Here is a 26933-nt window from a genome sequence, read left to right as displayed (position 1 = left end):
TTCAGGATGAATATAAATGAACGTAAAGTCAGTCGCGTGTGTATTTCAAAAGCTGAGCGCTCGCGCCCACGTATACTCTTGCACGTAACGCACGCGTAAATCCACATTGCTCATAAACACACTGACTAAAGTCCTAATTTGAACATCCCAAATAGTAGGATATTTTAATTATACAATACCAGGGGTTAGATCGCGCAAGGCATGGTGGGAACCAACATGGCGCGGCAAGATCGTTCCCGTGGGAATGAGGTTGCAGCTAGACAACTGCCAGTTTGAATTAGTTAATTAATCCAGCTGTACACAGAAAATCAAGAGACATGGACTTAAACAGGTGTTGTATAAAACAATGAATGTTTCGCTTTCGTGCAATGGTAAGAATAATTGAAAAATGTTAAAGGACACCTCAATCTAATCCACGCTACCGAATCTTTAAGCAGAGGCAGTGCTACATGGTGTCATGTGGGTGCAAGGCACCCACTGAAAAGTGGCTTGCACCCATGTTTGCACCCACAAAAATTTTGTCACATATTACGACAGGGCGATCATCTTTTTGTTTTACGACTCTGCATCACGATCCAGGAAAAATGAAGGATCATTTGCACCCATCCGATTCTACCTTGCCCCACACCTCCATCCACAGCCGAGGTCTGGTGCCGCCACTGTCTTTAAGGTCCATAAAGGATGTATGCATTTGAAAGGAGGGAAGACTCATATCTTCTCCACAGATGTAGAGTCACAACTGTGAACTCTCTCTCCCAAGGAAAGTGCAAAGCATCAAAGGCTTAGAGGATGCACAGGATGTAAGAGGAGTCTTACAGGACTTTTGGTTTGAACCAAACATCAATATAGATTTTTACTATTCATCAAACCACTATATCCTGGCCATATGACTACCGACAAAAGTCCTCTTGATCCCTTGACATTTTTTATCATAATTCATAGCACAGCATCAGGCAAATTATGACATACAACACACATTTCTCTTTACAAAAGTATTCATGATGCATTCACAATGTATACCATGCCAAATGTGACTCTTTACAACAAAATAAGTGTGAAGTTGCATCCTGCTCATTCCTATTTTGCAGGTTTAAAGTCGTATCAAAGTGGAAGTGAATTCTGGGGGTTTGTAATATTTGGAAAGAATAACCCGTTTCCAAATATTTTGAAGGATCATATGTTTAAAAATGTCATTTTCTCAGCAATTTTGAACATGGCTTTATTTGTGCCTAATCAGCAATGTTGAAACAAAGTCGTGAACAAAGACGTAAAGCTGCCAGAATAATGCCACATTGTCACCTTATACTTTTACCCTAAGTGTTCCATGTAAATGCCATTGGAGAGCTCTTTTCTGCAGAATTCAAATATACCAGTATCTCAATTTTTGAAAATTCTGACTTTAAGCTCATTTTGTGGTGACAGGTGACAAACGGTAGTCCTTTTCACTCAGTAAGTCCAAAAAGAAATAAAGTAAATCTTGTTGCATAAAAGAACGACAATCAAAGCCTAAATATAATAAAATATAATCCTTCCAAAAAATTAATGTCTAAATCCACTTCAAAAGCAGAAACTGAGTACATGTTGTAGAAAAGATTTCCTCCAATTGTAATGTAGTATTTGTGTTTTCCTCAACAAAAATATGTACAAATTGACTGACTCATCTCTAAGCACGCATTGTGCAAGACACACTTACAAATAGCCCCCCCCGGTCTACACAATAGAACAATTCATTAAGCTTTACCCATGGTCTTTCAACCAATCACGGCTGTTAGCTATGTTCCACATGCAAGCACAGAAGTCTGACATGCTTGCACACCTACATGATGCATGCAGCTGCAGCGTGGCACTGAACAGAAGTATACATGTATGTCAATTGCCCATGTGAGTGCACAGTATACAAGGCTCAATGGATCAGTCTATTCCTGTATTGGGCTGTGGCCAATTACACAGAGTTGCTGAGGATAAACATTTGCTAAGCACTGAAGATGCTAGCTCAGCAATAAACAGTAACCAACCAAAGTTTCATGCAATCTTCATTTTTGAGTGACTGGTTCCCCGCTGGTTTTGCCCAGCCAAAAAACTTGCTTGAGCCATGTCCAAATTGCTTGGCTGGGGCTTAAAGTAATGCACAACTCTTTGGGTAGTGGCTGTAGCTACTGTCATAGACTTGTGTGTTATTTCAAGCCGCAGCCAAATGATTCAGACATGGCTTCACCAAAATTTTCTGCTATTTGCCCTGGTCACAATGCCAAAGTGTCTCTACAACAGATCTTTTTCCTGAAAAACAGCTAGCTGCGACAACGCCAGATTTCCTCAAACAAATTGGAAGTTGGCATGTTGTCTCTCATCCCACAATGCGCTCCATCTGTTCGTATCCTGCCCGCACAATGAACTGAAAGTTGGCATTGCCCTGAAGAGGCTGCAACTCGTCACTTGCAAGAAGGGCATCAACATCCGGAAGATAATATTCCAGATCAGCACCTGGAGGGGGGGGGAATGTGAGCTGAGAATTGTTTTGATTACACAAAACTGCCTATGCATTTTTGTAAGGGACCTTCCTAAATACTCTTGAATGCTGCCTTGTACTGGAACTTAACGACAATCTTTAGTTATCTTTTATGAGGCATTGGTATAGGCATGATATTTGACTCAGAGGGGAAAAATAGGAAACAATTTCCAGCACAACCCAAAGGTATGACTGCAGTATAGAATGTTGGAAACGAAAAGAGAACAAAATTCTGTAATCCTCTTGAAATAGGGAAAGTATCATTCCTGTTATTACAATAACCCAAACAGTTCATTTAATGGGTATATTGCTATAAAGGTTGCTATGCACTAACTAGAAAAGAAAGTAGAGAATAGGCAATAAAATAACCCCAAAATTTGAATCCTAAAATAAACGGTTTTTAGGTAAAGTTTTAAAATGATCAGATTTCTCTGATATCTTGACATAATAGGGGAGATTCACAGAAGTGCGCCTCCAAGAGTTTGCAACGTGTTGACCCATCACAGTGCGCAAATTCTGTTCACCGAACGCTCGTTTGGAATGGGTCCACAGATTTTGCGCAGTAATTGGTCAAAGCGTTGGAAACTCTTGGAGGCGTACAATTGTGAATCGCCCGTGATAGGAAATAAATTCTACAGATATGCCACCACAGCTTAACCCTAATAGAGCTGGGACTCCCCCCCCCCTCGATATTTCTTTCAATATCACTGCAGTTTATTCTCATTCAGGAGCTGAGCATTTAGGAATTCTTAGAGTAACTCCTTGTGGTCATTTTGACACAGATTTTGTGAAACTAGAACATACTGTTCTTGCATAGCACATTTTTCCGAGGTAGGTTAGCCAAAAATGTGTACTCTTTCACTGTGGTGCTCAATGCACGTGGGCTGACACGCACGTAGCCTTGCACTTCAAATGACCTCAACAAAACCATATGTCTGACTGGGCTCAAACTTCACATCTCTAATAAGGAGTGTCTTTACAGGCAAAAAAAGTTGCAAAACAATTGAGCACGGCACCCCCATCAATTTGAATTTTGGTGTCTGTAAGAGTCACTTACCAGATTCCAGAATTAATCTGGCAATTCTAAAGAACACGGTGTTTTCATAGTGTTCAAGGGGATCCACTCCTGTTCCTCTGTCTGCAGACCAACTGCAAAAGGCAGAAAAGAAACCCCCAATTTGAGACTGAAGAGGTTGTTAGGAGAATTTTGAACATGATAAATGTGCATCAAGACTAACAAAAGGGGCCCAGAATAGTTTTGCTTTCGTATATGACCCAGTTTTGAAGGAGGTGAACACTCAAATATAAAAGTTATGTCAGGTCAAGATCGAAATGCAAAACAATAAAAGATAATTGCAGCATGATTAGAAAACACTAGTTCTACTTTCTGCGATGTGGTACTATCTCTACACTTGTGTCCGAAGTCACACCTGCCACCTTTGAATCACCACCAAGCAAAGACTTTAAGACCCCTCTGAAATACAGAGGACAGCAGCACTACCACAAACCGTGGAATTTACACTTACTCATCTTTGAGTATGGCTTTACTCCATATACTGAGCCTCAGGAGGTCAATCTTTGGATCGTCATCCTGGAGAAAGAGAAAGTTGAGACTATGAAGTGTAACATCACTTGCTGAATGAGATTCACTTTCGTTATTTGTAATCAAAACAACTGAAAAAATATTCCGCTGATGATAGTTTTAGGCTTATGCTGACAGAGTATTCAGGAAATAGGACTTTCTTTTGAAATTTAAGTTGGTTTGATGGTTTGGAGTAGGTAGTAAACTTTGGATGCTGGCTGTAATGGGAAGCTACAGCCGAGCTGTTTGGAGCTTACAAACAGTATCAAGCATGTCCAGAATACATGATAATTCCATCTTACCTTGGGTACATATTGCAAGAGATCAAGGGCCTTCTTGAAGTCAAACTCATTAGCTTCAGTGTTCTTCTCGCTGATGTATAACTGCAAAAGTAAGAAAGTTGCGTCAAAGATTTTTTTACAAGTGGTAAGAACAAAGGGCCTTTGTACTTTTGGGCCATCCATGAAGTACATGTGCTCGAAGGGGAGGGGGGGTTTGAGCCAGCACGTACCATACACAAACCACAAATTTGCCTTTAATGAAGCTTCATCATATCAATGCACTTTCTCAAACAAATACCAGAATCAGCTTTTATGCATCAAAGTTCAAACAAATTATTCTCCACCGTCCACCCCACCATTCATTCTCCTGTGCCAACGCCCATTATTAGTAAACCGCAACATTACTCATGACACAAAGACCGGCAGCATCTTCTGGAATTGTGGAATGTGGAGGCGTATGGGGGATTCCTGAAGTCAGCATTTGTGTGTGCGTACTCTATGGACGGCCCCTTTTCTCTTTTGTTGATTAACAAAAAAAATTACACATTTTCAAAACATTTTTATTTTGGTATACTTATTTGGTAATTAATGAGAAATAGGAAGAGAGCGACAAAATAATTACAAAACGTGCTTAATGTTTGCAAGCCAACATTGCCATGGATAATTTTGAGAATGTGACTTAAGATTTAATTTGGTGTTTCAAAGCACTGATCTAAATGATATTTACATATTACACGGTTCTTCAGCGTGCATTGTCTGAGCGTCACCTGTGTCTGCAAATGTACCTCAAATTGACAAAAATCACACAAGACTTGTACTAGGATATATAACCCAAACGAACTACAACAAAAATAAAATTAACATCATCAGGCCATTTACCCAGATAAGTTGCTCGGGGTCAATGACCGGCAAATCCCCTTCATTGTTGTACAGCTCCATTTTCTATAAAATAAGACGACACAAACCCGAGTGTTAAAACGCAATCCTTGAGAAAAATATTCACATACTGAAGGGAAAACAATACATTTCACATGAGATGCAATTACTTTTGTTTGCACACAACCTCCACTTACTTCCACTAATTCTTTAGGCAATAGCTCCTGGTGAAGTATGACGTCCAGTTCACTGTTGATATCTGTCAGAGAGAAACAGCAGCCCAGAGTTCAAAGTCAACAAACTTTTCAAATACTGATTTCTTCTACATAACTTTCCAAAGATGAGAAACTCCGAGTCTACCAAACAAATTAAAGACTCCAAGATACAATCTCAATGACAGGCAGCAATAACTAAGTGGGTAACCTTACACACCATCTCACTTCAGCAGCAAACTGCTGAACAAATGAATGTCAAAACTGCCTGTGGAAATTGTCCTGTGGCAAGTCAGTAAAAGCAGTACATTGTTGCAGCCTTTTTGTTGAATAGTTTCCCCTTTACATCTCATGTCCCCAACCACCTTGTTATCAGTGATATACTGCAGTTTCTAGAGAGTTCAGATGAGGTATCGACCCTGAATCCCATGTTGAGTAAATTGCATCAACAGTGGAAAATTTGGGACTTAAAGAGTCAGGTGCATCTCTAAAAGAAATTAGAGCAAGTGATAACTTCTGAATTCACTACTATTTTGTGGGAGGCCACATGATCTTTGTACAGGATTTCAGCAATGATGGCATCATGAGTCTAAATATAGCTACACATCTATCCATTCAACAGAAGCATACCTTCAAGTTCTGCCTCAGGTACTTCCTCACAAGCCAAAGCAGTCAGTTTACTCAGACTCAGCAACGTCTGGATACAACAACCAAAGATGAGTTTTCATGTTGCTCCATGCCATAATTAAATATCAAGACCTCATTTGTCTGTCACTGCTCAAACAGAAATGACAACATATTCCTCAATCAAAGAAACAAGGAACGTTTTACTTTCCATGTTAACAGGCATGCAACTTGGGCTTTTACAAAAATGAGGAAGTTCCAATCTTTACAAGACTTTGTAATGTTTTTCAATTTTCAATGGCACGAGTGTGAAATGAAAAACGAGGAAATCAGCTGATCCGAGGAAAAGTTGCCTGTCTTTGTTTACCTCGGGTTGTTGCCGCAGTCACAAAAATCTGGTCAAAAGAACATGTTGTGCGAACTGTGGAACTGTTTTGGATTCATGGTTCCAGCACACAGCCACTTCTTGAGGTCAAGCAATGCCACCCCACATTGCATCTCATAAACACTGATTAGAGATACATACATGCACTTCTTTTCCCCTCTCTGGCTTTCTTAAAATGAAAAAGATGGATTGAGAATCATACATGACAGATTAATGAAGAATGTTTACTTTTTTCTTAGCCAGCGATAACGTCTCTTTTGCAGACAGCCGCTTCAAGGTTTCCTGTGCCTGTCAAATTTACAATGGAAAGACAGCAAAATTGATACGAAAATTCTGGTGTCACATTTGACTGCTTCCAATAAATGCCAGTACTCTAAATGCAAGCACATCTAAATTCAGTAAAACTATAAACGTGTCCTCATTTGCAGACTGTCCACAAACTAGGTACGGCCAAACTGGCAAGTTATTTGTCGGTAACAAAAGGGATTTTGTGGATCTGACCATGCTTGGTCAAAGAGAGAATTTTTTGCATCGATTTACTCACTTATTACCCATAAGAAGATATAACACCATCAACACCAGAACCCACTCAACTCTAGTGTTCTCATGGATTTGGGCCCAACAAACAAGCCTCTGTTAGTTGGGGATTTATGCCTAGGCTAATTCGGCACTACACCTTAGAACAAAGGGTGTACAAGTTGACTGCCTCCTAGATTAGGACTCTGACAAAATCATGAGAGGTTTTCAGTGGGATTGGGGTCGATTTAGATGGAGGTGATAAGAGCGTGATTTGCTGAAGCCCTAGTATCCCCGGCAATATCTTCAACTTCTGTAAAAAAAGTTATCCCTTTTCTTTGGTACTTTTCTTCAGCAGTCAATTTTTGCACCCTGGGATTATGCTCGACATAAAGAGTTCCACCGTACCTTGGAGTAGTCTTTCACTTGCACATAATGAAGCCAACTGAGGTGGTCATGAGCCTGCAGGAACTCACTCAGCTCGGCATGCTGCGTGAAGCGTTGAGATAACAACTTGCCACGCTTACCTGTCACACAAACCGATAGGAAAGTCCTGTTACTTCACAAATAACACCAATTTAATATTAGTCCAATATTTGAAACACCCTTAATGCCTTGTACACAAGGCATCTTATGCCATCACAGCGACCATAAATCAGTTACATTTCTTACCTTCATCCATGTAGTATTTAAACACAAAATCAGAAAACCCCTGGGGAAAAAGAGAAAAAAGTTTGTTGGAATTTTTTGTTAGGGTAACAGGTAATCTAGTGCCAGGACTATACTGAGAATTCAATCCCAATGAGGACTCTGCTTGGCTGCAATTCAAAACCAAGACCTCCTGCTCGTTACTTAATTGTGTGAACCACTCAATCGACAAGCTTGCCACGGTTTAACAACAGACCAAATAAAATCTGATACAGTGTGTGGTTTAAGGCTGCAATTAAGGATGGGCTAAAAATTTTCTATTTTGTGCAAAGCCTTATTTGAAGCCCTCACATCCCTGAAATATTCCAATAAACATCACCGACTCCAACAGATGCCCATTTTAAGTACACAGTCTGCTTGGAATCTACAGGAGGACATAGTGAGTCTTGTGCCCAATGCATCTGCACATGTTCGTAACATGTCATGGATTCCAGTCCTGCCTAATGCTCATATTAAAGCTCCCTGAAAGCCCTCAGCACATAGTTTGTCCAACGATTTCTAAACACATCCCAAACAAATGTTTCTGACCTCATCTTTGCCTTGAGAAACAGCAGAAATCTTGTTGTCCGTGCGGTAACTTAGGTTCACCTGATTTTTTGGTAATTTTTTATCTCATGATAATAATCTCAGCCCGCAGGAAAACCTTGCAGTGGAGAAAGAAGAGATGACTACCTTGGTTGCGAACTGATTCATGTAGCGCTGCAGTCTCTCCTCGTTACTAGTCACCTCACACAGAGACACCAAGATGCCGAAGTCGCAGTACTTCTCAGCTAGAGATGCTGCTCTCTCATACTGACCCTGCTCCACTGATGGAAAACAAACAATGGGTGTAAACATCAGAGATCATAAGGTTGACTACAGACTAGTGTTGTAGTCAAGACCAGGTAGTCCGAGACCAAGACCGAGACCAATAGACCAAGACCAATAGACCAAGACCAAGGCCAGCCCAGAAAAAGTAACCCGAGACCAAGACCGAGACCAAGACCAGCCGTCCGAGACCAAGACCGAGACCAAGACCACATTTATAAATTAATGGATAGAAATCATCTTTGTACATTGACACAAAGACGTATAGCTATACACAGCACGACATGTATGTGTTAGTTTGACAGAATTGTCCTGGAATTACAATAGTTTTTTCTTGTTACTTTGCAGTTTGAATTCTTCAATGATGTGTTTACTTTTTGACCAGCTCCGAATGTCGCGACATGCATATTGCATGCAATCAATGCAACCTAAAGATGCTATAACATTAAAATAAAATAAAATTTCCTTTCCAACTGTTTTATTTCTCATTCATCAACACTTGGGAATTTCACTTTTTGGCTGGTATGGCAGGCAGCACATGCATGTAATCCATCTGTGTTAAATGTAATGACAAGGTTTACAAGGAGACAGGCCTATAGGATTTACATGTACTTTGGGCAAGTGAGTTTGCAAAATAAAAATATCTTGAAGTAGGAAAAAAATTCATATGCAACAAGTATAAAAAATAATGGGGCCTAAATAAAAAATAAGAACAAAAAATAACGGCACTTCATAGATTTATGCATTTCAGCTCAATTCATTTTAAAATGATAAAATTCAACCAATTTATTTTCATTTCAAACTAGGGACTGTAATGCAAACATGGCATCACATTCCATTAAAAATCAAACACGAAACAGTTTTTGATTGTTTGAACATTTAAGCCTTAAATTTAGATTCTTTAAAATTTCAACAAACATGAGGACTGATAGATCACTCCTACAAGTAGCCTGGCACACGCGACTGTACATGTACGTACTTCACGGGGTGATGGCAGCGCGCATGTTAGATGAAGGCAGATGTTGTTCCTGCCTTATCGCTGAAGCTGGATTTTTCGTGCAAAAATCACACAGCAACATCTTTTTTGCTTCCCGTTTGACACCAACAAATTCCTTGTGGTAGTTGACTGCATAATGTATGATTGCTGAATTGCCAGACATGATAGCCGGAAAAGACCTTCCAGTAATCATGACATCAATGACTTGCGCACCACCAAGGCAAAGGCACACAGCGGCACACGTTGTGCCAAAAACGGAATGGTGTCTTGTTAGTCAAGTTTGAGATCAACAAACAGTGCATAAATAAGCATCTAGTTACCAGACCATGCAATGTGACTACGGGTTCACAGGTACCCCGACGACAACAAATTATATACATGTATCTTTTTACGGCCGTTAACCAGTGACAATTATTTTGGTGGCTGTCACAGGCTATCTTCTTCCTGGTGCAAGCTTCAACTTTGCGTGCGCAAGTATACCTGCGAGTGTGAAAGCTTTAAACTTTGGCCGCGCAAGTTTTAACCTTGGGTGCACACGTAATTTGCGCAAAGGGTGAAGTTTGCGCATGACACGCTACTGCCAGCTGTAGCCACAATGAACACTCGTATGTACAGTCCTTAACGGCCGTACCTACATCTTGCCGGGTCTCGATTCAAGTTTTTCGTAGGCCTAGAAACAATCGAAATTCATCACCAATCAGGTATAAAAGTTTCTCGGCCGAAAATCCTGAGAACAAGAGGTGCGAGATCAAGACCAAGACCGAGACCAATGATTCGAGATCAAGACCAGCATGTTCGAGATCAAGACCACGTTCAAACTGGTCTCGAGACTCGAGACCAAGTCCAGTCTCAACGGCTACAACACTGCTACAGACTCTCCTGGAGTACCCTATTTTCTGGTCAGTCGGAAGAGCTGAGTTTCGAGGTCAATCTTCTCATTTAAAGTTGACAGAAGGCCACTTGATCTCTTCATGACAAAATCTCTAAACATCTAAATATGCTGGAGACAAAACCAAACTCAAATTTGGACCAACTTACAGGCAACCAATTTACATTGAGGCCAACTCAACCTGTGCCCTACTTTTAATAGCCTAAAATTACATCAAGTGCACATGTGAGTGGAATATAAAAAAAAGTTGAGAATAGCTGAAATCGCGAGCACGAAGCATATACAGTGTGGGGTCCGGGGCTGAGGGCCAGGGCCCGCTTAAGGGCCCCAGGAAAATTTTGAAATGTAGATGCTCTGTGGTACAACAGCATCCTGGTGCAACCACTGACAATTTCTTCCTTGCAATTTAGGCTATGCATATTTTTAATTTAACTTTCTCTTCATATTTGTTTGAAATTCCTGAAGAGGTTAAAATGAATGGAAAGAGTTACATATACGGATAACGCACTAATTTTCCCTGAAAAGTGTATAACAGCCATCAGAAAGAGAAAACATGTCCTAAAAGTGAAAACTAGCTGTAAATTGTAAATATTGAGGTTTGTAGAGCGAGTCGGCCCTATTCCAACCTGATCTGAGCATGTTTTCAAAATCTCAGTGCTGTTCTAACGCACATTGCGCGCGTAGGCCTACATCGCATGTCCAGGCTTTAGGATTGTCCGGGAGCAGACCGTGTTGCCTGCCCATCACGTCTACAGTGTATTCCATTCACGTCCATTTCCACGGATTAGTAACTTGACAATCGGTCTTATCAAAAGCTGTATCCAAGTTAGAGCCTCTTTGGACAATTGTACATATGTCTTGCACTGACATTTTGATGAGTTAATGTTAAGACAAAACGAGGAAATCTGGAAATTTGTGCTTACACAGTGGCATGATGAGTGCATGTCTCTCCTGGTGGTACTTCTGCTCCAGCTCTTCATACTCTACACTGTCTTTGCCGGAACTCAAGCCAACAGATTCCAGCTGGGTCACGTACCCTTCCAGGATCAGGTCCGTCAACTCCATCACCTGCTGATAGAGGGCACCGCGTGACTGAACATCTTCGCTGTTGGGAATTCCTTGCTCTAGGGTGATTCGGTGCTGTACAAGGGTTGACGGATGAGAGAAAAGATAACGAAAACAGAACAAGAGTGACAAATATGAATCCCATTCACTGTGACACAAATATGGCTTAAATTCTTGTTAACGGTAGTGTCTGAAAAGTTCAAAATAATGGGCCAGTGTTTTATGTAACATTGGGCCATGTATCAGGCATTCAATGAATGAAGCGCTTCATAATTGAACAAAACCCATTTTTATTCTAAGTTGAACGACAAACTGAAATGGACACCATTGGTTCAAATTGCAGACATTTTGCCAAAAACAAAAGCACTTCAGACATTCCTGGTTCTGTTTGCAGTTATTGCTGAAAACTGCCAAAATGTAAACCCTTCAATGACAAAATGCTGGGATAAATATTGTGGATGAAACTCAAACACCAGTAACTGCACCAGTTACTGCACCAGTAACTTGAAATTAAATCTAATACATCACACAACCATGGCAACAATCATAATGTGAAAGAAATGCTCTCTGTTAATTTTTCACAACACTATGTTGGAATGACAAACACGTACTACAATTTTTGCATTCCCTCCTTTTTAAATTTGACAATTTGATTTCGGTGAAGGCAAGTTCATGCTTCAATACCTGTTGTACTAGGAGACTTCGAATGCCTTTTGGTCCAGCAGATGCTGCAAGTAAACAAAAATTACAAATCAACCAACAGTTTCAAGCATTTCAATTATGCAGCGTATTTCTTGTTAATATACAGTTATTGACAGTTAATGTTAATAAAGTCTACAACATAAAGTCATTGTACTCAGTAGACACTATTGTGTATTAAGGAGCTGACAAAATTATGTTCAAAAGAGAATGACTTCCAACTAACTGTGGCCAATGAGAGAGGAAATCTTTTCCTTTCAAGAATATGCATGAGGTGAAGTAATTACAAGGATCAACCTACCTGTCCATGGAATGTACTGTATCGTGGGATTGGATGCTGGGCCACTGTCAGACTGGTATATGAGGGCCCTGGATTGTCGCAAGTGCCAGGCCTCTTTGAGCATGCCCTAATGGTGAATAAGATACCAACAAAATCTAAGAGAGATTCAATATTTGCTGACAAACAGCAGATGTCATGGACCCAGGTGGCAGGCAAAATATCTCACAATATCGTTGCATATAATGTTATTATTTTATTAATCTAGGGCCATTCTGAGGTTAAGCATGTAAGGATGTTTGGTAAACACAGAAAATACCACAAAATTAGGGCCGCGTCAATTTGAATAATTCACTATTTGAATACAACAAATTTTGCGTGTGAACACTAGGGTTACATACCTGGAGGATGGTGTTAATGTTCTTGATCATGCTAACGATATCAGAGGGTGTCAGCTCAGTGGACAGAATGTCCTTTTCCTGCTCGACCAGGTTCTCTATGATCTCATGAATTCCTGAAACCTGATCAGATATCCAGTTTTATCCAGTTTACAGCTTCGCTTGTAATTAAATTTACAATGTAAATTACCAAAAACAGCGCAACTGCACACTGGAAAGCATTACTGACCAGTGTAATGCGAAAATCACAAAATTAATCCGATAGATGTAACATCTTTTGAAGGATCTTTCCAAAAAGCTATCACCTTACTTCAAAATTTTATTTCATGAAATAACAGATTCAGTTTCCTTATCAACTAGACATGAGCAAGACAGAGCATTGTAGGAGTATTCAAAAACAACAAACTCCAAAACTTCCATTTTTTCCATAAGTAGTATCAAGAATAATCAAACTTAAAACTTAAGCAATAAAAACTGCCCCTGAACCTAACGCTAGATAAGGAAAGTGACCATGGTATTTAAACTCACTTCTCTGTAGAAGACATCTTGAGGAGTAAGGCCTGCTGGGGTGTGTGTCTGCCCACGCTTCTGGAGGACTTTACTTATGGCTCCATCGACAAGATTTGGGAACCTGGAATCAAAGAGGGTTGTACAGCTTTACTATACGGCAGTTACTGGACTATAGGAGGGATAGAATACTGTGATGGGTGTGGACCATTCAACTCTTCCAGCCTAACACCCTCGGGAGTTCTTTCAGCAACCTTTCTGAATCCTCCCGAATCTTTCCACTCTGCGAGCAACCAAGGGCACATTCTTGGTACTTCAAGCTTTAAGGACCACCAAGTAACAGTGGATGGCTCTATCTTTCTGAAGTGTGCAAAATATTCCCAGACCCCCTCATGGATTTCAAAGGATAAGGGAGGGTTAATCTTTTTTACTCAAACAAACATGAAGCCCACTACCATGACATGAGAGAAGTTGTCATGCATTATCTGCCAAAAAAACCCTGTTTCACATGCACTCCTTCCCATACAATCCCATCTCTCCAACACACTAAAGCCCGACAATGCTATCCAGTGATGATCAAAATCTCTTAAACATTCAATTCAGCAACTTCGTTTTAATTTGCTTAGAGTAGACATGTATTAGAAATCAGATTACATGGTATGGTGGCTGCGTAATGCCATTGCAGCGGCCAATTTCTCGGCGTGTTCACACAGCAACAGGTGGGTCAATAAGGGACTCTCTCTAATAATCACTGAGTGGAGCTGTAAGGTGAAAAAACAAACAAACAAACAAACAAATATTAACTGTGCCAGATTCAAAAGTAAACATTTTACACTAGACAACTTAAAAACAGACTACAAATCTTGTTAAAAAAATCTGCAAAATCATTTGTATCATTTAAATCAATCTGAAATAGGTCTCTCTCAAATGATGTCACTTTCGACAGATTACCACATGCATGGGCACTTTGGACTTTGGAAATTTTGTGAGGCGCATTGTCTGCACTGTATTTCAAAGGCATTTGGATCAATACATGCGCATGTATAGAACATATGCACACTGCCTGCACACGGACCTACTGGCACTGAATACACAGTCGTGATTTTCCTACAAAGATGGCATCCTTTGAGAGAAATCTGTATCACAAGAACTTCACGATTCATAGTACATGTGTCTCAACTGATTTATTAAGACATTGCTAGATGCATACAGAAGTTGTCCAAGAACTGGTCTCCCCAAAATGTCCTCAAGACCGACTTATGACACCCCATGGTATATCCGAACAGTTTCAAGTCACCGAAACAGAATATTGGTAAAACAAAACATTTCTGGAGCAGTCCCCGTGGAAGCAACGATCTTACCCTGTCCCAAATGCCGACATTCTTGAGGAAGGACAAGAGATGGTCGTGTGCCTTCATCTTGTCCTCTAGCTGATGCAGAAGGATCAGGGAGGTGGTAGTTGATGCTGAATCTGAGCAAAGAGAAGAGAACACATACCAAACAAAAAAGTCCCCAGAACTGAATTTGGCTAAGGTGGTCAAGAATCCTTGCCACACTTTTGAATCTTTTCAATACTAGCAGGAGTTTCTTGTTAGTTGCCTAAAATAAGGATAGGACATTTTGTACACACATTCCTGTCACAGGGCGCAACAGTACAATTTGATTAGTGCTTTAGGGTAATCTGGTGAGTCTGACTGCATGGCTTGGGCTTAAGATGTCAGAAAACACATTAATCCACGGTGAGCATGACTTCTGACAGATTACTACAAAAATGGAAAATTGGCCCATTTTGGCAAATGGTAGAAATAAAGAGTTGACATGATTATTACAGAGTTGATATGAATATAACATCTTTAAAATGCCACAGTGAAGATTGCTAAGAATATTGAAACTGATGACCAACCTTGGGGAATGGATTCAGCCCAGCGTGGATCTGAGGCAGGGAAGTCATCAATGACCTCCTGACTAAGCTTAGCAACAGTCGCATCAATGGAGGATCCCGTCTCCAAGGAGGATGGAGCAGATGAAGGGAAAAGCTCCTCCACAATAGCTTCCGCTTGGCTCTGCAAAGGGATGCAAGCAAAAATCAACTAGTCAGAACTGATTAGAAGGGACTCTCTTCACATGAAGTGTTTACTTCTCCAAGCTTGTGGATACACACATCCTTTAACACTGAATATTAAACTAATGAAGACGTGCACAGTGGGTGGTTAAGATGCACAGGACAGAACCTTTTGTTGCTGTTGTGCTGCTGAAGTCAACCCTCTCTGGAGTAACGCCTAGTAAAAATCATGGTAGGTAACACTTGATAAGTTCTACAATATGTGCAGTAACTGCTGAAATGCTTTTCTGATGTGTTACTGACATATCTCATCACTGTGTGGGCAAATTGAGGCAATTTTAATAGCATATACATTGAACCATGGCTGTTGTCCAGTCCATCACAAGTCCTTTAAAAAAAAGTCACAAGCCGACTTACACGTAACGGGACACAAAGTGCACAGGAATGCTTCTGTTGCCTTTTATTTAAAAAGCCTGTGAATTGGCATCACCCTGCACATGTGATGGACTTGCAATGGACTTAAGGGCACGTGTGATGGACTTGACCATAGCCCTATACCGAACACAGAGTACAGTGCGTGTGACAGAATACCAACCAAGTAGGCAGAACGGCGAATTTTGCTGAACAGTTGTTGCTAACTGCAGAAAAAGCTCAGGGACAGGTCCAGATCATGACACAGACTTCTAGATGATATACTCACCAAGTTCTGTCGGCAGGCATGGAGGAACGCCGCCTTCAGACCCTTGGTCTTGTCCTCCCCGAGGGAGCTGATGTCCTGGGGAGGCGGCGCTGGGGAGCCGAGGATGGAGGACTGGTCCAGCCGGAGGCTCTGCTCAGCCAGCGAAACATCTTGCAAGACGCTGGGCTCAGCCTGGGTTGCAGTGACTGTCACCAGACCGTAGTTGGTGGAGAAGAAGAGGGTTGTTCCCTCGCAGTTTCCTATAGCAATGAAGGTGGACATGAACAAACGTATGAACTGTTGTCAGCAGTAATGTTGACGAGCCAATCACAAGTCCTGTCACAAGTATACCCACAGGTCCCTTTGGAAAGCAAGTCATAAGAGTCTGAATAGCTTATGACTTGGCTAAAAACTAAATGACTTGTGATCAACTTCCAGGGACTTCTGACAGACTCAACTACAACACTGGTTTTCAGACAGCCTAACTGATAGCTCTGGTTTGGTTGAGAGATTTTAAGAATGGAGTCACTCATCTGACAAAATGACTTCAGGTCATAAACCCTAATTCCCTGAACTTTTTTCCCAGGAACCCTCCTCCGTCCTCCAGAAATTCTCCACAATGCAAAGAAACCAATGACACATTTTTTCTTCACATCAAGATCCAAGAAGCACCAAGCCTCATGGAAAGTAGCAGTGGCTGGGATCTACCGCCCCAATCCTGCAAAATCCTGCACAATGTCTCGGTGAATTTTATCGGAGCTGGGAAAATAAGAGATAATGAAATTTAAATATGCACACCTGCACCAAGAATGCTGTTCCCAGGTTGGCTGAAATCCACATTGTCGAAACAACAGCTGTTCTCAGTTACACCTGAAAAACAAATCACAAAATGCTCTCAAAAATTATGAGAACAGATGAGATAACAAACTTGGAAAAGTTTGAAGGTGGGTGCATTCTGCTTGTCCATTACAAAGAAAAATTGCTTACAACATTAATTAACCCCTTCACGGCGGAGGGCTTTGAATGGAGGGCTTTGTCCAGCAGCAGGCCCCATTGAACCAGCAGCTGCATGGTGAATAGACTGTATGTGTGGTATGCACTAATGCTCACACAAAGGTGCTGTAGTAGCAGTCATCCGTAGCGAAGGGGTTAAGCAAACAATTCAATATAATTTTAAATGTGCTATTTTCGGATGTGCTTTCAGAGGACAAACGCTGGCAAGTCCACACGTAAATGGTGAGCAACAGATGGAAACACCACCAATTAGATAACAACATAATCAGCTGCCATTTTACGTACAGTTTGTATATCTTGTAAAATGCAAGTGAGGAAATTTTTACCTGAGCAGCAAATGACAATCTTTCTGGAGTAGATGTGGCAGGCTGTGCCGCTGCGGCTAGCAACCAAGAGACGGTAGTCAAGCAAAGACTCCTCTTCTGAAACCTACATCGGAGCAGACAAACACAAGACCACCTTCAGTCCTCTTTCTTAGGTCAAGACTTGGTTAAGTATTTCATTAATATCAAGTTCACTGAAAACGTGGGATATCTGTCGGTGTACACCCAGAAGAAACCATAACAAGATTAACAATAGCATATTTCAGTTGCCCATATCTGCACACGTTGGTTCATGATACAATACATAACTATTACTCCTGCCCATTAGGCCTGTAAAGTATTTAACCAATCATCCACGCTTCTGAACGTGTCTGCATAATGCTGCTATTTTTGGCATGGTGCATGATTTAACACTCTCTACCCTTCCTGGTACCTATTTAAACCTAGACAGGGAAAGTTACCAATGATAAAATGCCTTGCCTAGGAACACAATGCCATGCCATTCCATTTGCAGGACCTGACCTGTCTGTGCTTAAACTGAACAACATCCTGAGTTGATACAATAGACTACTGGGTAACTGAACTTCAGACCCAACAACTGATCCAACAACATGGTGTTCAATGCTGACGTGCTTCAAGAGTGCAGGTTTGTGTGGAGAGAGGCCAAAATTCTTTATGGTCAAGCAATGCACATGCTAAATGCCTGATGTCAGCAACTTAAGTAAAATGTTTAAAAACAAACAAAATAAAAACACCCAAACACATATCTAAAAATCATGAAGAGGCCAGTTGATTATGAAAAAATATGTATTTTCATTGGGTAGTTTTGCTTGGTGGGGGAGGGAGGCAGCAAAACCTGAACTTTTGACTTACTTGGTAGGCTGCTGTCAAGGACATCATCTTGAAGGAACTGATTTGATCTGGCCCTCCGCCTGATGCTGACACCAGTGGAATCAAGACTTGTATAGAATATGACGAGTAAAGAATTTTGACATACAATATGTCAAAAGTGATGCCAGTTATGTTCAGGACAAGTAAACAGTTTTGACATGCAATACATCAATGACAATGCCAGTTATGTTCAAGATAAGTAGACAGTTTTGACATGCAATATATCAATGACAATGCCAGTTATGTTCAAGATAATTAGACAGTTGTGACATGCAATATATCAATGACAATGCCAGTTATGTTCAAGATAAGTAGTCAGTTTTGACATGCAATATATCAATGACAATGCCAGTTATGCTCAAGATAAGTAGACAGTTTTGAAATGCAATATATCAATGACAATGCCAGTTATGCTCAAGATAAGTAGACAGTTGTGACATGCAACTTTTCAACAGTGTTGCCAGTTACGTTCAGAACAAGGGACACTGAAGTGTCACTGCCAAAATCTCCAGGACAAACAATGGTGAAAATATTCCTAGCATGCTAACGTAACTTTTGACCTTGGTCCTCAGGATTTTGCAGTCTACACTACAAGAATAGCCAAATACAAAGTGTGGCATACTCCTTCAGAAAACTATGGATACCGAAGGCAATTTGGTGGGGTGCAAGCATATATGCAGAATTTGAGCCCCGGAGGTCAACTGCACTGCCAACTATGAACAAAGAGGCTGACAAAATGTGCCCAAAACCTTGAGTAAAGTATCATTTTTATGGTCTTGTTGGACAAAGGCACACAGGCACAGGGGTAAAGTGCTGCAGTGCCATTAATTGGTATATACATAAAGTTTGCACAGAGCTGGCACAGAAAAGGGAGCAGGTGCTAGCGAGGGAATATTGACCCATATAATCAGGAAGAAAGGGCATCTTTTTGAAGAGGGAGAAATTGTACCTTTCTGCACCTTTGTTCTACTTACCAAGAGCATAATGCAGTATCGGGGATGGTCTTGAAGAGTCCGTTGCAGCTACAAGGAGTAGGATACTTTCACTAAGTAGCAGACAAAAAGCACCTTGTCACTCAGGTGTTGAAGTAGGCTTGAATATACTAAGTTCAATTTTTACATTTCTTGAAAATAAATTCCATTATAAAATGCTTTACATATACTCTGTAGGAACAAAAGCAAAACTATTCTTGCAAAACAAAGACACTTTTGTTGTCACCATGCAGGTTGCTAAGTACAGTGCCTGCAGATTGGCAAGTGAGCTATTTATAGCAATCAGCAGATGATGTAACCCTTAATGTATATACTATTCTTGCTTGATGCGTGAATAAATAGCATGGGTTCCTGTCTCTTCCTTGGCAGACAAGGTGCAAACACAACACTAAGCTGTTTAAATTACGAATTCAAGCAAAAGAGGCTTGCCAGTGCAACCTCTCTTTCAACCCAACTGCGCAAAGGGACCACAGCAGGGACCAAGGTTGATCAGTGACCATTTGTCAACCACTGGCTGATTTTTGCCTGGTAACCTATGCATGAAATATATCCTGGATACAGAGTGAAAACAATCAGTGGCCGACGAATGGTCACTGATCAAACTTGACCAGGGCTGCGCGCATGTCATGTGGGAGCAATGAGAAACTGATAACATGGAGGAATTTACCTGATGATCTGAAGGTCCAGCATCCAAACTCTCAGACTGTCCATCGATGAGCAACTCTGAAGACAAATAAATTATTTATTACAAGTGGGTCAGAACTTGAAAGATAACAGAGAAGCTCCAGAGCCCCGACACTGATGTACATATCCATATTGTATTCTCAGTGTGGACCGTGAGTTGAAAAAATATCACAGCCTTGCTTGAGTTAGATTCAAAATCCACAATATCCAGGTTACAAGTACTAGTCAGTTAGTAATTCATCTTAACAGCAATGCTATTTGCGAAGGCTGGTCTGTTAACAAACCCTCATTGACCCTAAACCTCCCAGAAGGTTTAGATGATTATGGAAGATCCAAGACTTTCAGCTCACATGAGGTTTAACGTTCCTTACAAGTTAAACGCCAAAGAATGTGCACTTAGGCCATGTCTGAAACGGGCTTCCAGAGCTATGGCTAGGTCTATTGTCTGCGCGTCTCCACATATTTCCAATGGAGTGAAGACCTAGACCTAGCTCTAGACAACAGAGTCAGACGTAACCGTACTTTCTGCAAGAAGGATTTGGAGGAATTCAGAAAGGTTCCTAGTGAGAATGCCAGGGAAGTTGGGATTAACCATTACAGCTGCTGCAATAATCCGCAAATGTTCATGTGCCAATTGTCCAAACGGCACTCGGCATGTAGTACAAACAGCGTTCCTGTTGATATTCAGCAAATCAATGGTTTTGCTGTATACTGCTAATCAAAACAAAAGTCTTCTAATATCCACACGCTTGTCAGCATTTCACAACAGAAATTGCAGCAGTTTTGAAAATTTCACTTTAAAATATTGTCCCCAAAGTCATTATAACTATAAAATAGCCTTCAAAGTGCAGATGGCTTCAAACTTAGAAACAACCAAATCGACTATAGCCAAGGAAGAACTCACCAACTGTCTTGCAAACCCCTTTTTGATCATATTGCCCAGCTGGACCTCAAAAACAACCTGTAACATGGCAGAAAACATTCCCATAGGAAAGCCAGAAAATGCACTACTTGAGGAATATATTTACTAATCATTTCACAAAGCCTAAATCAAATGGAACTTGTAATACACAAATGGCAATTACAAAACAACACTGCCAAGCCAACATACTGCATATGAGTTTTTTACTTTCAAACAATTCGGTTCGTTGGTTCATCAAGCACATGCACGCTCTACTGATTATGAGCCAAGATAGGATACATTTCTTGTATGCCTGCTGGTCTGTGTGTATGAATGGCACCAATATGGCCGATTCACTATACAGGGAGTCTCCAAGAGGTTACAATAGAAGCCATCATTAATTTTGTCCAAACACAAGGTGAGAAACAGTTGACAAATTGTACTTGCCGATTGCAGGCAAAGAAATTTGAATTATTCCTGATGTTTTTTTCTGAGTAGAAGATTCATAGCTGTATTCAGAGTATCAGCTTTTAATCCTTTCTTCTCTCCATTACATAGAATGCCCTGATCTATCTATCAAAATATTTCCTCAAGTTGTCGACTGACATTCACTCAAATGCTCAAGGCAACCAGGTTGGCCATGTTTTTATCAACCGTAATCTTGAAAAATGGCCTCTCTGTGGTGCGAGCACCCTATTGTGAATTGCCCGTATTTCAACCATATATAAAACAGAGCATGCGCGCACTTTCAAAATGAGGCTAACATTCTGCCAATAACTCTAATTCCATGCACAGTTAACTGCTTTGCTCGTGCATCCACAAAGTAAACTTCCAGAATGCTGAGGTTGGGAAATGACTTTGCCACATATAAACCATACACTGCACATCAAGTTGTTAAGTTTTCCAGGAACAAAAGGGCATGTACTATCACCTGGGCTAAATATAGTACACTGTAACTAGTGAGACAGAAAGTTTTGTGACCCCAGGTCATGAGCAACCAATAGGAAATTAGCGCGTCACGCGCGAGACGTGGTTGTCAATAAAAAGGAGCCTAGATGTTTTAGTTGCGTGCCTGGGTGTAGTGTTGAAGGGGGGCGGGAAAAAATGTCAACGGCAGAGGGGTGAGTGAGCAGAGGCTGCACCAGCAACTGCCCGAATGATTGGGAGGAGATGAAGCACATAACCCAACATAATTGAATGGAGTCCTAGGGATCACAGTGGCGGTTCATTGAAATAAGCAGACTGGTAATTTTGAGCTGTGACTGTGTGTGACCTGTATGTCGACTCTGAAGTCTGATCGTTGTTCTTATTTTTCACTAGAAGGAGATCCCAACCCGATTCATCATTTCACTACACTATTACCTTCTCAGATCCAGGCTCAGCCACGAGCCACTTCTGTAAGATGTCTTCCTGAAGCACGTACAGCACCCCTTGGTCGTCCTCCTGACCTGCCGATAGCACTCTTTGCAGTGTCTATTGAAGGGTCCACAAAAAGATCAGTCAGGATTCAAAGTACACTTTAGACATACCCTAGTCGTTTCAATCAACTGCTCTGGTTGGATCAGTTAGTGTAATACAGAGTTTGGATAATTTTTCAAAATTATTCTACAACAACCGAACCAATCCAGTTCACTCATGTCAAGACATTACAAGGGACACAAGTTAAAGACTATTCTAAATTAGGTTTTAAGTACAATTAAGTACATCTTGAAAAGCAAAGATGACTTTTGGATTTTGAAAATGATTAGGAATGGAAAAAAATAAGAACAAACAAGTTTCTCTGAACCCAAAATAAAATGAGAGTGACACTTACCGAAGAGGACTGAGGTCTCTGGGAGCCAAAGAACAGCGATGAGACTCTAGCCAGGACCCCTTGGGAGGGCTTCAGGGGATGACAGCTGACAGCATTCTGGAGATGGGAAACAAGACAAAATGGAAGATTAAAACTCCTTAAGATCACATTGTTTTAATCCATGCCACATCCATAACTAATCCTTTTTGAGTGTTGGTGCCACACAGTGGTTAGTTTCATGAGGCGAGTAACACATGTAACCGTGACATGAAAGAACAAAAACAAAGAAACCACATTTAGAACTTGCAGTTGAGTTATGCCGACATGGAAAACTGTCATCACAGGCTGAACATATTGAGTATGACTCAATAAAACTCTACAAAGGCAGACTCAGTTATACTTCTTGCAAATTCAGATACTCAAAAAAAAAATCCTCCTGAAGTGATTTCAAGCAACAGGTTTCCATTGTCTTCTCAGAAAAACAAATGAATCAACCAGGGAAATAACCTGACATAAATTGTAAGTACCCACACTTGTGGCTGCTAGATCTCAATCTTGGGGCTTCTTTTTCAGAGTGACTCATAATGTTCAGAGACACGTTGTCACTCACCTGGGTGCTGGATTCAGCCAGGCTAAGCAACAAGAGCTGATTGGTTGTGGTGGCTAAGATGCATCCATAAGGCTGGAGAGAGTCAAAATAACTATATTTAGAAAGCTCATTTGGGCAGAATACACAATACCTGTAGATGGCTACCTGCACCATGAACATGTCAAAATGGGTGAGCCTGTGTACTGTGCTTCTGTAACAAAACAGCAAAGGAAAAAAACACCTGTTGTCGGGACATCAACTTTATGAATGCCGAGAAAAAAAAGTTACTTCAACCAATTTTGGTAAATGCAAATATTTTACTCCCATTTGAACCGATGCCTTAGTGATGGGGAATGGGTGGGGCTGGGCTTAGTATCATGGGAAAAAGATGACCTCAGTTTCTGGTAAGCGCAAATGGTTACCTGGCTAGAGGGGGATGTATGGCTTTAGCAAGTCTTTGGAGCGTACACATGTAAGTAATCAACAGCAGGATAAGTTGACTGTGTAGGTGGCCTCTTGGTGCTGCACCACACCGCCAATGCCTTCTTTTCTTCTCAATACGTACCTCAAACTGCGTCAGCGAGAAACACTCTTCCCCGTTCAGGTCTGCGCTGCTCTCTGCGTAGGCCCCCTCGCTGGCAATGCTCGGCCAATATCGGATTATCCCCTCCGGGGACGCAGCCATGACTGAGACAGTCTGGCTGTCCGGGGAGGCAGGGATCAGACAGACCAGCTCGGCCTTGTGGGATAGTTCACTCGGTGGCAGGGCTAACTCCTTACAGAAGGTGGCCTGATCAAAACAAAAGGAATTAGATACAGTTGTACCTTTAAGGTAAATTTGCCTCATTTCAAATTTGTGAGAGGAACTTCATTTACATGGATATGAAAGTAAAACACTTACACAGTAAATTCAAGAGTAATTGCCAACCCCAAAGATAATTGCCTTTTGGTAAATATACTCTCTTCAAAGACCTTATTAAATAAGGATTTGTTGGGTGGCTGAAACTAAAGCGGTACAATTTGGCCAGATCCCATGAAACGAGTTGAAACCAGAAAGTTCACATCTGTACCTTCAAGTGCAGTGGTGTGAACATTTCACTGCAATAAAATTGAATATTCTATTTTTCCACATTTTGGGTCCAGTTACATTTTGGTTTCAGGCTAGGTCTTCAATCTCCAATTCCTTTTGCAGGATGTACCTTTTCAAGAATACCAATTATCTGCGTGTCCCTGTCCAGTTTTCGGCTGGAATGAAAACAATCAAACGCGCACCCACCTTTGCAAATGTGTGCTTGTATCGCCATACAAAGAGTCTCCTACCGCACACTACACAAGCCCAGCCTGATGGGTTTATCCGCACACTCATACTAGCCGAACCTGTCATAAAAAACACTCCACATTGTCAGTAAAGCTTTGCAATTTGTTGGGAGAAGAGTTTTTACTTTTTCTGTATATTCTTTTGCCTGAGGCATTTTAACCAACACAACAACTTGAACTTGCTTCAAACTTACGGTCTGCCATAGCCAGGGCCTCAGTGATGAGGACTGGAACAGAAGAGCCATAATTCTCCACAGTGTATTGTGCTGTCTCTGCAATCACTGAAGTCTGTAGGAATGACCGGTTCCCGAAAGCTGGACTTCTGAAAAGTAATGTAAATACTGTTCATGCATGTACATGTACATGTATGGAAGAGTTCGATATCCAGATCATCAAGCGTTTTCAAAGTAATTGCTTCAACATTTTCTCTGCTAAATTTAACACTGTAGGACGTTATCCCTTTTTTGATGGCTAATATTATAAACCACTGCAGAAAAAGATGATGACCGATGGAACTCTTACCGATTTCAACTTGTGCCTCAACAAATTGTCGAAAGAACTTTGGAGGCTTTGTAACCAGCAAAATGTCCTACAAAGAGGCCACAATAGTATATATAGGCTATTTCTCAATTCTTACTTTCAAATAAGTGCAAACATGGCTACAAAAAACACAAGCCAAAACTTTAGCATGTCATGCACGTGCTGCAGTAGTGCTGCCCATTCTCCAGGTTGAGATGTTATCACTGGGGCTTGTTTTTGTCTCTGACTGGTCAGTGGTGGCTGTCCTAACACTACATGTACATCTTCTCATTAATATAGCTAAACTTTCACTATAGAGCCTGAAAGTTGACCCCTGATGGCGTGTATCCAGGACCCTTGGATAGGAAAAATAACGCACAAAGATTTTAGAATTTGTAATATTTTTTCATTCAATTACTTCTTAGAAAATCCAACTCGGAAAAGGGGCTTTGGAAAATATTTGCTAGTACATGTATATCAATTTACAGAAACTAGAAAACCACCTGACCTAAAAGAGAAATATCCTGCAAAAAATTAACCCATCACTTCCGAAAATCTAAATTACATGAAAAACAATGCAATGCGGCAGTTTCGTCTACAGATAAACATTTGTGGTTTGAAATTATATGGTAGTCTGTCGGTAAAAGCCGAAATAAAAGCAGATCAAAATATTTACACACTTTTATAAGTTGCAGGGTAATAAACATAAAGCAATATTGTACTTTTACGAAAGATTCTAATATTTTATCTAACCTTTGCTGACAACAACTGCGTGATGTCAACTCAACGGAATCTGGAACCCATCAACTGTAGGTAGCTAAATCTTTGCAAAGTTGTGTAATCTCGTTTTTCAAGAAAGCACGGCGAGTGAAAACAAACGTGCATGAACAAGGAGACGTAGGTACGATATCCCCGGATGTGAAAGGTCGTTAATAAATTTTTTTTACCCATCTCCAGGTGATAATACATGAGAAAGACAAAGGTAAAATTCTAACATGAGTTTTTCATGGGGGGGGGTTTCAGTAAGGAATTATTCTTCCCAAAATTATCGAACATGATAGGACGGCCAATGTAAAATCCCCATAGGCAGACATTGAGAGGGTCCTGGAAGCGCGCTGTTTGACCTTTTACTTTCAGGCTCTATTGTATAAAATGCATTAAAAGTATCTCCCATTGCCAATGTGTTCACACTGTGTAAAAAATTAAAACAAGTAATTTGCTGTACATGTACATACGAATTGAATGGACATGATGGAGGGCTGCCCCTTTCATGCCTTTGCTTGGACTGCATTGGTTCAAAAGCCAACTTCAAGAATGACAAGGAAGCCATAAGCACTGATGATAATACTTCTAAGTTCGACAAGGGAAAATGCATTTAGCCTAGGTGCGAAACTGTTTAGCCTACGCTATCTCCAGTTTCTCCCGATCCCAAGGTGTACCTTGTTCCTGGAAACGGCGACCGCCTTGAGGCGGCTGCAGTACCACCGAAAATCCCCGCGCCACTTCTCCGTGTCTGTGATGAGGCGGTACCACCGATTCGAGAAACTCGGCCCGTGCTGAACGGGGTGTATTTCCCCTTTGAGCTGCCACTGCGAGGAGTGTACATTCTTTGATCTGCCAACTTTGCAATGACTCAAAATTTTCAAGTCACATTTTCTTTGATTTCTGGAAAATCTATAGGAAATTCACGAACGAATTACTCCGTTTGTTAACTCCCGCCATGCATAGTCAGATAGGCCATGTGCGCGTGCGACTGTGCCCAACAAATGAGCCCTGGAAAAAGTGCATCTGATTGTAGCAATGCTGGTGTATTGGTACAGTCAGTGCCCTTTTATAATGTG

The 26933-nt window shown here is 41.0% G+C and overlaps 1 protein-coding gene across 2 annotated transcripts; it reads right to left on the bottom strand.

The window, feature by feature from the left end:
• Window positions 1–126: 126 nt before the first annotated feature.
• nup133 (nucleoporin 133) lies at window positions 127–26873 on the bottom strand. Of its 2 annotated transcripts, none has more exons than XM_022227460.2 (33): window positions 26532–26873; window positions 24768–24895; window positions 24533–24633; window positions 23822–24046; window positions 23278–23349; window positions 22689–22784; window positions 22238–22348; window positions 20879–20935; window positions 19958–20013; window positions 19273–19343; window positions 18281–18366; window positions 17411–17513; window positions 16869–16940; window positions 16092–16330; window positions 15233–15392; window positions 14691–14800; window positions 13984–14090; window positions 13351–13453; window positions 12826–12945; window positions 12449–12554; window positions 12133–12176; window positions 11307–11523; window positions 8363–8496; window positions 7655–7694; window positions 7391–7509; window positions 6695–6754; window positions 6088–6154; window positions 5443–5504; window positions 5249–5311; window positions 4391–4471; window positions 4033–4097; window positions 3564–3655; window positions 127–2481 (listed from the first exon to the last, which is right to left on the bottom strand). In XM_022227460.2, exons 1-33 carry the CDS (start codon window positions 26696–26698, stop codon window positions 2345–2347), a joined length of 3471 nt encoding a protein of 1156 aa, XP_022083152.2. In that variant the 5' UTR covers window positions 26699–26873; the 3' UTR covers window positions 127–2344. The 2 variants fall into 2 exon arrangements, with proteins under 2 accessions (XP_022083152.2, XP_022083153.2); XM_022227461.2 differs by having other exon boundaries at window positions 24768–24892.
• Between the last annotated feature and the right edge of the window lie 60 nt (window positions 26874–26933).

This window comes from Acanthaster planci, linkage group LG01 (assembly GCF_054643075.1).
Source record: "Acanthaster planci isolate LZ-2023a linkage group LG01, COTS_SCS, whole genome shotgun sequence".
Classification (NCBI taxonomy): domain Eukaryota; kingdom Metazoa; phylum Echinodermata; class Asteroidea; order Valvatida; family Acanthasteridae; genus Acanthaster; species Acanthaster planci.
The sequence above is the reverse complement of the archived record's forward strand: the minus strand, read 5'-3'. Positions and strand labels throughout refer to the sequence as shown.

Bases quoted from the DNA above. Each gene is read 5' to 3' on its own strand.
- nup133 (XM_022227460.2), bottom strand. From the start codon at position 26,698: ATGTACACTCCTCGCAGTGGCAGCTCAAAGGGGAAATACACCCCGTTC. The intron at 6,755-7,390 runs GTACGGTGGAAC...TAAATTTGACAG, and splicing joins AAGTGAAAGACTACTCCAAG to GCACAGGAAACCTTGAAGCG. The intron at 5,505-6,087 runs GTATGCTTCTGT...TCTCTCTGACAG, and splicing joins ACCTGAGGCAGAACTTGAAG to ATATCAACAGTGAACTGGAC.